Source organism: Sebastes fasciatus, chromosome 10 (assembly GCF_043250625.1).
Source record: "Sebastes fasciatus isolate fSebFas1 chromosome 10, fSebFas1.pri, whole genome shotgun sequence".
NCBI lineage: Eukaryota > Metazoa > Chordata > Actinopteri > Perciformes > Sebastidae > Sebastes > Sebastes fasciatus.
In genome coordinates, this window is record NC_133804.1 from 2,704,158 (window position 1) to 2,718,584 (window position 14,427).

General features: G+C 40.8%; 1 protein-coding gene across 5 annotated transcripts in view; it reads right to left on the reverse strand.

The window, feature by feature from the left end:
• il1rapl2 (interleukin 1 receptor accessory protein-like 2) overlaps window positions 1-14,427 on the reverse strand; it is a 566,284-nt gene that overhangs the window by 96,658 nt on the left and 455,199 nt on the right. For all 5 annotated transcript variants that reach the window (XM_074647724.1, XM_074647727.1, XM_074647725.1 and 2 more), the window contains exon 7: window positions 378-452. In XM_074647724.1, the coding sequence (XP_074503825.1) occupies window positions 378-452 (75 nt within the window). The remainder of the gene's footprint in view (window positions 1-377; window positions 453-14,427) is intronic.

Genomic DNA, 14,427 nt, shown 5'->3' on the forward strand with positions numbered 1-14,427 from the left:
GACAGGACTCTCATTAACCCCTTGCATCATGTCAAATTCCAGCTTTAGAAGTTCATTTATGCCTGAAGGTCACACTACAGCTATACACTATAGCTGTCCACCTCTGTCGTGACAGGGCAAAAACTGTCCATGGTAGTGTCCCAATAGGGCACACACACACACACACACACACACACACACACACGCACACGCACACGCACACGCACACGCACACGCACACGCACACGCACACGCACACACACACACACACACGGAGAAACACCAGAGAAATGAGCACTTCACACCAAATATGGCGACAGCGTTTTAAAACTGAGGACCTTAAGGATTACCACTTTAACCTAAGGATAAAGAGATAGAGAAGAGCTGTTGGTCCTTACCAGGCGTGATCTCTATCGAGGTGTCTTGTCTCTCTGGGGGAAAAAGGACCTTGGGAGGCTGAGTGGTCTGGAGAGCTGTGAGAGAGAGAGGGAAACAGATACAGGAGGAAGGTTGATTATCAAGAGTGTGTGAGGGTTTTAAACTGATGAGCTTTGGCCTGCTGGACACATATCATCATACTATGGGCTCATCATTCCCACAAAACAAATCTAAAATCTCAAAAAAACACAAAGGTAAAGAAGAAAATGCACTTAATTTCTCTATTCACCCGCACGTTCATCATATTTATCCATCTATGAATATGTACGATTCTTGCGAAAGAAAGTTAGACTGAGTGTTTAATTCATTTACTGTAGCAATCTGCCGTATGTCCAGACACAGGTCTTTTATCCAATCAAAACAAAACAAGTCAAACAAAACCAAAAACAACGTTAACCCCCTGAGACCTGCGGGATCACGGTGCTGTACCAGGTTTGGTTTCAGAGCTAGAGGGAAAGTTCAAAATCATATTAAACTACAAAACCTAAGGAATCCACTGGAAGCAACCATGTCTTACTAGCTTGTCCGAAAAGATGTTAAATAACGCTCCAAAGTTCGGCAAAATTTTGGCCATTTTTAAAGTGGTCCCTTGACCTCTGACCTCAAGATGTGTGAATGAAAATGGGTTCTCTGGGTACCCACGAGTCTCCCCATTACAGACATGCCCACTAATCACATGCAGTTTTCGGGAAAATTGTATTCATGTGTGATGATGTTAGTCCTCATAGTAGCCATTTCATTATGGTGAGACCTTTTTTTTTTAAGTTTGACCTCACTGTATAAAATGACCTGTGGTGACCTCTAGGATAATCACAGCCTCATGAAACTTTACAGCCACAAACTAGAGACCTAGAGCATTCAGAGGATGGATGGATCAGACTAGAGACCTAGAGCATTCAGAGGATGGATGGATCAAACTTAAGACCTAGAGCATTCAGAGGATGGATGGCTTTCCTAGCTACATTGACAATAAGGGGGTTTCTGAGAACTTTTCAGGACAGAAGTGCTCGCCATCCAATCACCGAAAAATGCAATTCTTGCAGAAATCTCCAAAATGTCCTTTTCGTTCAAAATAGTTTTTGATACCAAACCACAGCATGACTTTTTCTACTGTATGATGTTCATAAAGGTCTTGATGTCAATCAAATTCTTGAGAGGTAAAAAAAATGGTTAAATTTAGCAGAAAATCTGCTGCAACAACTTATGAGACATAATAGAGCATGGGGATGACCATCATATACTTCTATCATTATGTTCTAAACCCTTATACACCTTCACAATTCATTAATTAATTAATTAATCAATTCAAGTTTATTTCTGATTTATGCCTAGAACAACTTGTCACACAGTGCTGAGCTGCATATCAGATTAATCTTCAGGTTCCAGCTTTCAGGTTATGTACACCACTTCTATGTGACATCTACTGCTGACCTGCTATCTCCCCTTAAAGACCCCCTGGGCCCCCCTAAAAAATACCAAAACTGGTCTATGTGGGTCTCAGAGGGTTAATGTACCAGCATTCTTGTCGACTGGATAAAAGCCCCTGTAGAGGTAGTACTTGGACAGATAGAGCTAGAAGGAAAACAAGAAGGGTCAGAGATTCAGAGAGTGACACATAATAAGGTAGGTCAGAGATTTGGGTTCGCCGGGAAAACAGTTGCAACGCGACTGTAGAGCTACACAGTACACTATTTTATAAGGAAACACCCAGGGTGAGTGCTGGCCTTTGCTCCACCGATTGATCGCTGCCCTGCAGTATCACAAAGAGTCTGGAGCGCATCGACTCTCACACCTACGAGATGCCGCCTCAGCCACAGAGGCGGCTCGGTGCGCAGCTCGTCTCACCTCATGATTTCTTTTTGTCTCTTGCAGACAAACAGGTTGACTGACTCACCGCCTTTCAACTCTGATGACCAGCAGACACTCTCTGCTTCCACCTGAGGCACCTCTCAATTCCACCTCGCTGGATCGTGAACGCCAGTGCTCTTTACCGTCCGACACCTTTTCCCCTCGCCACCTCCGAGTTTCTAATAATCCTCTGATGTGTTTCAGTACTCCCGTTCTCCTCTGAAGGCTGTGTTATTAAAGGATATGCAAGCTGTTCTGGGTCTAAGATTGAGAAGTTGATATCTGTTGTCAACCAATTCCTAATTATCATCTGATGAGCATATTCACATACTGATGATTTAACAAGAAACATGACATGGATGCATCAGTGTCCATGTCGTGTTTCTTGTTAAATTATCAGGATGTGTATAAGAAACATGACATGGATGCAGTAGTGAAGTTGGCAGTATACCAGGGACATACAGTACAGTGTCAATACGTTCTCTTAACCAATGAGCCGAGACTGTCAAAGAGCAAAAAAGAAAAAGAAATTGGCTTTGACTTAAAGTTTTTATTGACTACATTTTTATGTAGACAAACTATTTAAAAAAAATAAAATACATCCAAAGAGCTTTTAGAAAGGTGCCAAATAAAAGTATTGCTTTTCCTAAAATTAAAATTATTGTGAATAAGAATTTTAAAAATTCTGATGGGTCCAATATGAATGTTTTGTATATCTCTTTGGAAGATATCTGATATTTGGTTCCCACTTCCTGGGAAGTGAGCCATAGTATAACGACGTTGGTATCACGTGGTATCTCTGTTTCGGCACTAAAAAAATACTTAGCAGGTGAACCATTAACCGACATTAAGCATTTTAACTGATTAACGCTATCGGTTAAAACTTTAAAAGAAATGTTAATAATTAACTCAAAAGCTGAGCGGCTCAGAGGAGCGGCTCCTTTATACTTTAAGGAGAAAAGCTGGTCCACCTTAACAGTCCACCGTAAGATGGGGAACAGGAGTTGCAGGATACAGGAAGTCGGCTCCGGTCTCTCCAGCTCTCTTGATCGGAGTGGAGGAGTTGTAGTTTCGTAGCATTTATTCACCGACAAATAAACTGTACACACACTGCTACACCTACGTTCACATCTAGAACGCCACCAACAACCTCACACTCACCACCAACACACACACACACGGTCTGTTGGAAACTCGCTAAAGTTACGCAGACTACGTGTGCGGCAGCGAGCACGAAGCCTCCGGCAATGTTAGAGCTGCTAACGTAGCACAAACACACACACTGTTGGACACTTGCTAAAGTTATGCCGGGCAGACACACAGCTGACAACCTGCTAAACTAAACTAAATGTGCGGTGGAGACTTTTACTGGGAAAGTGGCTGCATGTCCGCGACACTACACGCAGCATCGTAGCTGCTAAGTTAACGCTCCCGGACGATGAACTGGGGACTCCCGTCAACCAATATCTGTTGTGCTCCTGCAGCTGGAGCACCGCTGCATGCGAGGCACAAATCTTGTCGGTTAACGGTTAATAATCGGTTAACGAGGGTCGGTTATCTGTTAAGAACATTTTTCAAAATTAGCATCCCTACCATCTGTCCATCAAACTCTTGCCGAAGCCAGTCGGGAGAAGAGCGAAAACATCTTTTCCATCGAGAAAAAAAGCCTTCAGTGCCGTTCTTTGCTCTTCTTTCAATGAAGAAATAGTCTCCAGTTCTGATAGAACTGATGCTGTTGCAGCTACGCTAACCTCTTCAGGAGCTGCCAATGTTGTTTTGAACAAACATTCGCCTCTCTGAGTTGTCCACACACACCTAAACCACGCCAGTAGCTTCTAACAGGACGCTGCATGCTGGTGGTCCGGACACAGACGCATTGCTTGAATCCTGACAAGAGGGATTTCCATGTGATCTTGTGACATCACAAGAATCTAGCTGCCATGCAAGGTAAGGAGGGGAGACCTGTGCTCAAGCAACAAGATAAAGGGTGCAACCCTTGTGAAAATGCACACTTAGGTAGATAGTAAGGTGCAGCACTCTATGTTCTGAAAATGATAATGATGAGTCAGTATCCCTTCACTGTTCTCTGTTTAAATCAACCCGTTCTCACTCCCACCTAGTTAAATACCGCTGTTTGGTCAGTGCCCCTCGTCATCGGAAATCGAAACACGGAGGCACCCTTTAGCAACAGTATGTGACGAACCGGGCTTTCAACCAACTCCAATGTAAACCCACCCACGGCGTTATTCGACGGTTGGAGCAAGTGATGTAGTATTAATAGCGTGAGAGTCCGGTAAGGACGGACAAGAGTGATGGCTGATGGGTCAAACAAACACAAGACTTTCAACCAGGAGGCCGCTGTTCGTGTCCCGTGTGAAACTAAAAGTAACGTTGACTTATTTTGTCACGTCAGTCTTTAGTCACGTGACTCGTAGGTATCGTCGGTATCGTCAGTCACGTTAGTCGTTAGTCAGTGAAGTTAACGTCAACCATGACCGTTTCGTAACCCAAACTAAGTGGTTGTGTTGCCTAAACCTAACTTCCTGTGAAAACGGAAGTTTATTTTGAAAGGACACTATGCATGTAACGAGCGTATTTTGACACGCCGTCCCAGGTCTGTCCAAAAGTAATGGAAGAGGGGTACAACGTGCGTTGGCCTCCAATGCCGTGGGGCACTGACCAAGCAGCGGTATTTGATGAATTGGGAGTTAGAATGTGATGTTTAAACATTGGTCCACTTGTAACGGCATGTCCTGTATTTGTCCGACACTAACAAGCACGGTAACAAAGCTCAGTGTTTATCAGAAGTAAGTGAGTACAGTGTTCGGAGGTGCTCCGGCACCTCAAACTGCTTCATTACTTTTTTCTCTCTTCCACCTTGTACCCCAATAACCCTGTCAATACCGCCATCATCCCATCCCTCTCTCTGTATCTCTGATAAGACTGATAGTTTCATTTGCATTCTGAAGGGAACGCTGCACCCTTTTGAGATTAATGAGACAACCCTTCACCTAGACACACTCCTCCCCCTGTGCTGTCCTCTATTCCCACCTTATACATTTCCTTTCCTTTCGTCTTTGCTTCATCACCATTTCCCTCACCGTTGTCGTGTATGGTAGGCCTTTAGTTGTTGCTGTCTTCAAGAGCAAAAAGTAAACATTAATATGAATTAAAAAAGGATATACAGTACATGTGGAAATTTAGTTTTACTTTTCAATCAGTCCAAGCTTAATGTTTTGGGAAATGTTGTTTTAAGCTTTAATTTCACACTGCATGACTTTTTCATGGCTGGGTTAAGTGTCATTTTAGGTTCACACAGGTGTATTTGCCTGCACCTGCCTGGTATTTTGGGGACTCATTGTGAACTTGGCTGCGTCAAAGTGAGAAGGAGGCGCAGTAGGAGCTATGTCAGTGGTGATTAAGTAGTGGCGCAGTGCGTCTCTCCTTCATACATCCGTGTCTTTATCAAACTAAACTCCTAACAGATCCTACTGGAAAGTCTGCATCACTGTTTTGCGTTTATGTTTTTTTTTATATATATATATATATATATATATACAGAAAGTATCTCCAGGAGCAAAAGAAAATTCGAAAAAAAATAAAAACCTGACTAAAAATCTGAATGTCAAAAGGTGTGTGGTGAATAGATGATAATGGCAGGGTTGCTGTTTACTTTTAGCACACAGCTTCACAAAGACACACACTGCATTTGAGATCTTTGAACTTTTCATAATGCTTGCTTGTCTTGAAAACACTATTGATGTGGAAATGTGAGTGCATGTCTCTGACTGCGTGTGTGGAGAAAGTGCCATTAGGTTAAAGGCATTGGCTGATTTCAACCAAGCAGTCCCAGGAAGTAATGGTTCACAGGAAGTAACACTTCAGCTCCCTTTAATGGGTCTCTGTGGTTCTACCGTGTCCAAGGAGTTGTGAAGATTATGCAAAGCTCCAGCGCAATTCAAGACAAAAGGTTTGCATGCAACAACATTGATTAGACAAAGTAGAGTTATTGTACACTGTACAATATTATTATAATTTATTACACTGCGCTGTTGAATACTCAATTCTGATTGGTTAATCACGGCGTTCTGCGGTCTGTTATTTCTTTATAGCAGACCGTTGCTATGTATAACAGATGGTTGCTATGGGCGCGGTTCTGATGTTGGACTCTGGCGGACCGTTTTTGTGTCAAATTATTGATTTCTCAAGTAAGTAGCCGTGTAATAAGCGGGATAATGTACAGCTAGCGGGGTTTCTTTCACAATAATGACCAGCTCGCTGTACATTATCCCTTACATAAATTGTACTCCCCTTTACAGACACGCACACTTTATGATAATCACATGCAGTTTTGGGCTAGTCATTAAGTCAGCACACTGACACACTGGCAGCTGTTGTGGCCTGTTGGGCTGCAGTTTGTTATGATTTGAGCATATTTTTAATGCTAAATTCAGTACCTGTGAGGGTTTTTGGACAATATCTGTCGTTGTTTTGTGTTGGTAATTGATTTCCAATAATAAATATATACATACATTTGCATACAGTAGAATCTTTGTCCACTCCCATGTTGATAAGAGTATTAAATACTTGACAAATCTCCCTTTAAGGTACATTTTGAACAGATAAAAAATGTGCAATTAACTATTAAATATTTGAATCGATTGACAGCCCTACAAAAAACGCTTTGATAAACCCACCTGCCGACCCACCAGCACCAAACAGCAGGCAGACACAGTTAACCTATAACTGGTGAACATTGTGGAGAATTCAGCTAAAGAGACAAATATTTCCCTCAGGAGTTGGCGGAGACCAAAACAGAGCTTGAAGGACAGTGACTGTTGGACTCACATTCATCAGGTGGACACAAATGCAACTCCAAATGAATGCTAATGTTGTTCTGCTGTTTGCTAACATATTCTGTACTATGTGAAAATATGTAAATATATGTTGAGACTAGGGCTGTCAATCGATTAAACTATTTAATCGCATGATTGTCCATAGTTAATCGTGATGAATTGCAAATTAATCGCACATTTTTTATCTGTTCAAAATGTACCTTAAAGGGAGATTTGTCAAGTATTTAATACTCTTATCAACATGGGACTTGACAAATATGCTGCTTTATGCAAATGTATGTATATAAATTATTTATTATTGGAAATGACTTAACAACAAATATATTAAAAACACAAAACAATGACAAGCCAGTATGACATTGTTGGGACAATTGGATTCCTCAGGTTTTCTAGTTTCAGATGATACCAGTGTCTTCACTCTAGCTTTAAACCTGAGCCCGCTACAACCTAAAAATCGCAAGTTGCGTTAGTGTGTTATAGAAATTAGTGGGGTTAAAATGAATTTGCGTTAACATGTTATTATCATGTTAACTTTGACAACCCTAGTCTAGTGATAAGTATTAGTTGCATAAATTTTGAATTAATACAATACAAACTAGATTGTTCCTGGGCCATTAGAGAGTCCAGCCTCAGAATCGGTGTATCTTTGGAGACCGTGAACTACGGTCCACTAGCCAAAAGTGTAAACCAACTCTTGAGGTCAAAATGCAAGGGTTCTGGGTGGTGATAGCAGCAAAATGTAAAAAGAACATAAATTGCCAAAGCACCAGAAGTCACATGTGCATACATTTGTTGCGTCCGGAATTCCATACTAATATGCTATTTAGTACGCTAAAACAGTATGTGAGATGTTTTAGTATGTCCGAAACCTTAGCATGAAACCAGTAGTACCTGAATTGCATACTATTTCCATCTTAATATTACAGTATGCAACGCGGGACAATGTAAGTTTAAGATTTCACTTTGCTAGTCGTAATATAATTTAAATTAGATTAGATAAATTCAATTTAGACTTTGATTCTCACAAACTGTCGTTTTGGTCGTATGAGGTTAGCACAGGTTACCATGGTTACACGTCTCCGACCGGTAAGGAGGATATCAGAAAGTGACGACGTCAATTTATGCTCAGTGCATCCGAAAAGATACATACTACTGTTTATTCACACAAAAGTACGTTGAACGATAGAACGCCTGTTGAATAGGTAGTGCATAGTGTGCGATTTTGGATGCAGCCATTGTATGTACATATATTGTATATACATTTTGAAAGTCATGTGTAGCCATTGCCCACAACGAATCCTCTGTGTGTCAGTGTAAAGGACAACTCAGACCTTATGTGATCTACATTCTAATTGTATACACTGACCAGTCAAACTAATTAGCAACACCACATTACAAAGACTCAAACTGCAGCTGTCTCAGTGCAGTGCTGCTTCATATGCTCTTTGGGTTTCAAATGAGATTTGACCTTTTCCAGTTAGGTAGAGCGGCGCAGTCCAGCACATTAGGTCAGACAGGGCAATAATCACTAGACAGACCGTAGACGGAGTAGTCAAAGTTTGTGGTAGTGCTTATCTCCTACAATCATTACGGGGGATAGAAATCTGGCACTTTCTTAAAACTTTAAAGGAGTGTGTGCATGCGTGTCATCAGATATGAACTGATATGAGCGCCGGAAAGTTCACAAAGTGTGAAAGTCATTTTGGTGACTTTTCTGTGATTTAAGAACACATTGACGCTATCTGAATGGTCCTGATCTGATAATTTGGGCTCACCAGGTGCTCCAAGTAGATTAAAACAAACACTGTCTCATTGCAGTCTTTATCTGCTCAGATAGAACGAATACAGTTTGTGTGTCAAACCAAATGTGAACTTTTTTTGCATTTCTACTTTGAAATCACATGACAGTAAGATTCATCACATGGGGACCTTTCCTATAACAGCAGAACACAAGAGGACATTTGTTAACATTTAAAACGATATCCACAATGATATCATTTCCTCAGGATGATGTTCATTATTCTTGCTGTGCGGCCTATAATGGTATGTACTGCAAATCGAACAACCTCAGCATTTTAAAGGTGCAGTGTGTAGGATTTGGTGGCATCTACTGGTGTGGTTGCAGATTGCAACCAACCAACTACCCCTCCGCTCATTCCTCCCTTTCCAAGACTGCGGTAATGTGAGCCGCCGAGTGCTAATCCGTGGTAACGCCGTTGGACCAGCTCACGTTACCGCAGTTTCACAAGCGTGTCGGAGAACTACGGTGAATGCGAAACGTGTGTTTGGTTTGTCCGTTCTGGGCTCCTGTAGAAACATGGCAGAGCATCACGGCGGACTCCGTGAAGAGGACCCACTCCCTATGTAGATATGAAGGGCTCATTCTAATGTAATGTAAACACAATTATTTTCAGTTTCACGTGATTATAAACTAAAAAATAGTTATAATATTATATTCCATTTCTGCTAATAGATCCCCCGAGATGCTACCAACTGGCCCTTTAAGGATCACTTCATTTTTACTGTTGCTGCTTTCTTTCCAGTGAAACTACCAAACACTTTCTGTCTCATCTGACCTCAGACACATTAGACTTATTATTTTGTCACAGTTTTTTTTTAGATGTAATTTGAGAGACATTTTTTAAAAGTAGAAACTCATAAGGGCTGTCATAGAAAGCCACAGCTTGTGCACTCAGACGAGAAGATATAAGTGCCGTGGCTCTTAACGCATTAGTATGCTGGAGAATGAAGAACAGCGGTCAGTTGGGTACAGGTTAACAAAAAACATCCTGTGTTTTCTTCTACAGAAACATCTGTTTGTGTGCATCATTCAGAACATTGCTCCATAGCACTACTAGTGGTCAAACTCTCCAGAGGGTACCTTTAAAGCAATGCTACGTAACCTTTGAAAGAAGTTATAACATATTCTTTCTCTCACAAATGAAAAGTTGAACTAAGCAACAAAAAATAAATAAATGCAGTTTTGTTTAATTCAATACAACCAGGGGATTTGCTGCTACTGCCTCACATGGTCTGGTAGGACCAGTAGCTTAACTCAGCGCATAATTTTTTTTTGAGGTAAATCAACTTCCCAGTGCGAACACTTGAATAGCCCTAACCCTAGCTATTTATAGATAGCAAATTGGCAATAGATAACTATCGATCTAGCTAGCGGTAGATAGCTATTTATATTAGCAATTTGGTAATAGATAACTAGCTAGCTAGTTTTAGCTATCTAGCATGAGCTAGCTGCTAGCTAGCTAGCTAGCTAGTGGAAAACAGGAGCTTTGGTGTGAGCAGTGTTTTGGCCTGCAGTGACAACTCTTTATTCATTTCAGCTCTCTAGTGCGGACCTTTGAAACACTGTTGACACAACGTCGTACTTTTGTATACTGACTGGCGGCCGGTATACTGATATGCTTCGGTACTTTTGAAGCTCCTCATAGCAAAGCCATCTAAACCATGAGACACTACAAATGTCCTTATATGTGATTTCAGGCCATTTTCATATTTTGTCCTCCCAGACGATGATGGCTTATGGGTGTGGTATTGTAAAATCGTCCCTGGTAAATCCAGTCACCGCAGTGTAGCTGCTTAAAGGTCCCATATTGTAGAAAGTGAGATTTTCATGTCTTTTATATTTTAAAGCAGGTTTAAGTGATATATAAATACTGTGAAAGTATCAAAACACTCAATCCATGGAGAAATACACACAGTCCATATTCAGAAACTGTGCATTTGAAACAAGCCGTTAGGATTTCTGTCCATTTGTGACGTCACAAATCTACAATATTTAGACAATTTCACAGTTTTAAAACAAATAAAAGTGTCACAGTTTATTTCCTGTTGCAGTGTATGTAAATAGCATCAGCTGACAGGATGTAAACATGGACCCAAGCTGTTTCCTAGCAACGCAATTCCGATGCCATTCCGTTGAAATGCAATAAAACGGAGCGTTTCAGACACAGCATGAATACAGGTATATTCAGGCGAACAGTATGAGGAAAATAATGTGTTTTCTGAACATTAAAGTATGTAAACATGTTCTAGTAATAAAACCCAAAATACAAGCATGAACCTGAAAATGAGCATGATATGCCCCCTTTAATAGCACTGCTGGCACTAAACCGGAAGAACTAACACTATTGCCTTTAAAACCGGAAGTCGAAAAAAAATAGGCGGGGCTACAGGTACAAGAACCTCAAAACTGTACTTTTAAAATTATTTGTGTAAGCAGACATTTTCAGCTTGGACTAAACAACGCTGTCAGCCTTCCTGTTCTCTAAAAACAACAGTGAAAAATGTGTATATTGTGTGCTGTTCAGTGTGCATAATCAGATATATTATATTCTGTATATCAAATTGATTTGACCTTTTAGGGAAATACGAAATGTCTGGCGGAGCAGAGAAGCGGGAGGTGTTTATGTTTAGTCCTGATACATTCAGGCTTGTATGTCATGCCCTATTCACAGTTAGACTCATTTATTCCTGTCAGTATCCACTCAAACTCTTTTTGTGTGCAAATCGGTCACTCTGATGGCGGAATCCTGAGGGAAATTAAAATCATTTCATTGGTTTTGGTGCAAAGCGAATAGCCAGATGCTTTTCCTTCGCAACCCTGAGCGACAGTGTCCCATTAGTGAATAATGAGTGAAGCTCTGATATTAAACAGATAAATAAACCAGTCAAAAAAAAAATCATTTGGTTGCTGTCTTCACTATCCTTGTATGTCTGTCATTTCTCTCTGTATCGTTTCACCACGTTATCTCTCCTTTGCTTTCTATAGCTCCCGTTTTCCTACATTCAACTTTTGTGGGCCTTCATAAAAACGGTGGACATTGAAGGCAGCGGAGCATAGAAGAGGCGTTGAAATATTTTACAATTTTATGCTAGTACAAGATCTTACAGGTAACTTTCACCCGTCATAGAGCTCTGCTATGATATTTTCATGGTGCTTAGATAAGAATGTGTGTTCTGTTTTCTGTGTGTGTACAACCTGAGGCCTGTACTACGAAGCAGGATTTGGGGTTAGTGAGGTAACTTCAGGGTTAACCCTTCAGGGTTTTCCGTCCTACGAAGGTGGATCACTTCTTACTGGGTTAGATCGTCATGGTAACTGATGCTGAACAGCTAACCTGCTCCGGAGCAGGTTGAGTTCCAGATAAGAGATCAACTCGTATGAAAGCACCTCCTACTGACCAATCAGAGCTCAGTGCACGGATCGTATGGTAATATTACACAAATATGAGGAAGTTTAAGTCATAATCCAGACTAAAAACAACACAGTTTAAACTGACAAATGCAGGAAGGACTGCTGGCTGTATGCTGAGGGTGTTTACCGCTTTGAATTATGTTTTTATATTTATTTTTTTTACTTGCTTTTGAGTCTGTTTCACACCGCCGGAGACGGGGGCGCAGGTGAGAGAAGGCTGAAATAGTCAAACATGCCATTATTAAACCACAGGGTATAAAGAAGTGGAATCCATTTCACTTTTAAAAGATATTTATATCTAGACGACTATATCTGACTTTTGAGTGTTCTGTTAAATTAATAAGTCTATTAATTTACGAATTCAAACTTCGGGAGTTTTTTCTTTCACCAGCTGTCCTTCCTGCATTTGGCAGTTTGAACTGTGTTAATTTTAGTCTGGATTATGTGTTTAACTTCTTCGTATTTGTCTAATATAGTTTACTCTTCCTTTGTAAAATGTGCCACTCTGCCTGTCTGTCTGCAGTCAGTAGACTTGTCCATGTCACCGCCCCGTTCATGTGAATGAGCTCATAACCAGACTGAGAAACCCTGGGTTGATTTACCGAGTTGATAACCACCTTCGTAGGACCACTTCGCGTGATTTCATTTGTTAGGGTTAGTGAAGCCAGATAATGAGAAGATACCCTGGGTATGTTGAACTCGATTCGTAGAACAGAGGCCTCAGGTCTCACCGGAAAGCGTATAAACACCATGACATTACACGGACACTCCGCGTCATGAGTATGCATTTTAACCTTTTTGCATCATTTGTACGTCCCGCAAACGTCTGCAGGTAGGTTCAGGCAAGAAAACCACTTGTGGTAAGAGAAACCGTCATGGTTGGGCTTAAAATAAGTAAGTAAACTAAGTAAAACATGTCCGGAAACAACTACGGAAAACACGTCACAAACGTCAACAAAAAACACGTGACAAGCGTCACTAACGTTACATACAAAACAAAACACTGTTTTTGAATGAATTTACATTGTAGAAAGTGCAGGATACATGGCGTGCAAATGACACGGGGAAATTAACAAAGGCATACTTATTGCACGCTAAATGCCTTACGCATTATCGTGGCATTTATACGCCTTGTCGCGTAAACGGGCTGGTGTGTATGTGCATCTTCTATTTTACAAGTGTGAGTTTTAGTGTGTGTATTTGTGAATTATTCATGTCCTTTAAAGGGATGGGGAGTTAACGTGTCATTAAAAACTCACACTTTCAGAAGTATGAGTCAGTGTTTGTTTATGTGTGTGCTGAGAGTTCTGGAATGAATGCGAGCCCAAAGAATGGACCCACAGATATGCAGATGTGCTTGTGTTTGTTTGTGTGTATATACAGTACACGAGTGTGCGTTTACACATGTATCTGCATATATGTGACCCTGTGTGTGTGTGTGTGTGTGTACATGTGTCATGTATGCATATTAATCTTTAGTCATAGTTTCTACTTGAGTTGTGAGTCAGCTGAAGTGAGCTGTCTCTCTTTATGAATGACAGGCGTATACGTCAGTAATGTTTCCGAGAGTTTGTTCAGTTAACCGCCTCGTTCTTTGCATAATGAGAACATGGACGAGTCATTGATGTGTTTGAGTCGATCATCTGCTCTCGTATTTCACTTTGAGTAGTTAACCAGAAAACAGAGGACGCCGATGTTCCGCCTCAGCTGATCTAGCTGAAAATGAAAACACTTATTTCCAACATGATCCCAAGATGCTAGAAGACCAAACACAAGACATACAACAGACTTCTAAGTTCCAAACAGGATGGACTTGGTTTTACCCAAAGGTAATGAAAGCTTGTTAGCCGCTCTCTTACACGTTCAAAGTCATTACTAAGAGTCTTCTAAATCTCACTGACATTCAGAGACACCAGTTATGCAGGATCAACAGTAAGATATACAACAAGAGCTTTCATTTCACAGAAGTCAGAATATCATTTATTTATATATATATATTAGGGCTGTCAAAGGGCAAGTTAACGCAAATTTGTTTTAACGCCTAATTTCTTTAACGCATTAATGCAACTTGCGATTTCGGAAGTTGTAACCGGC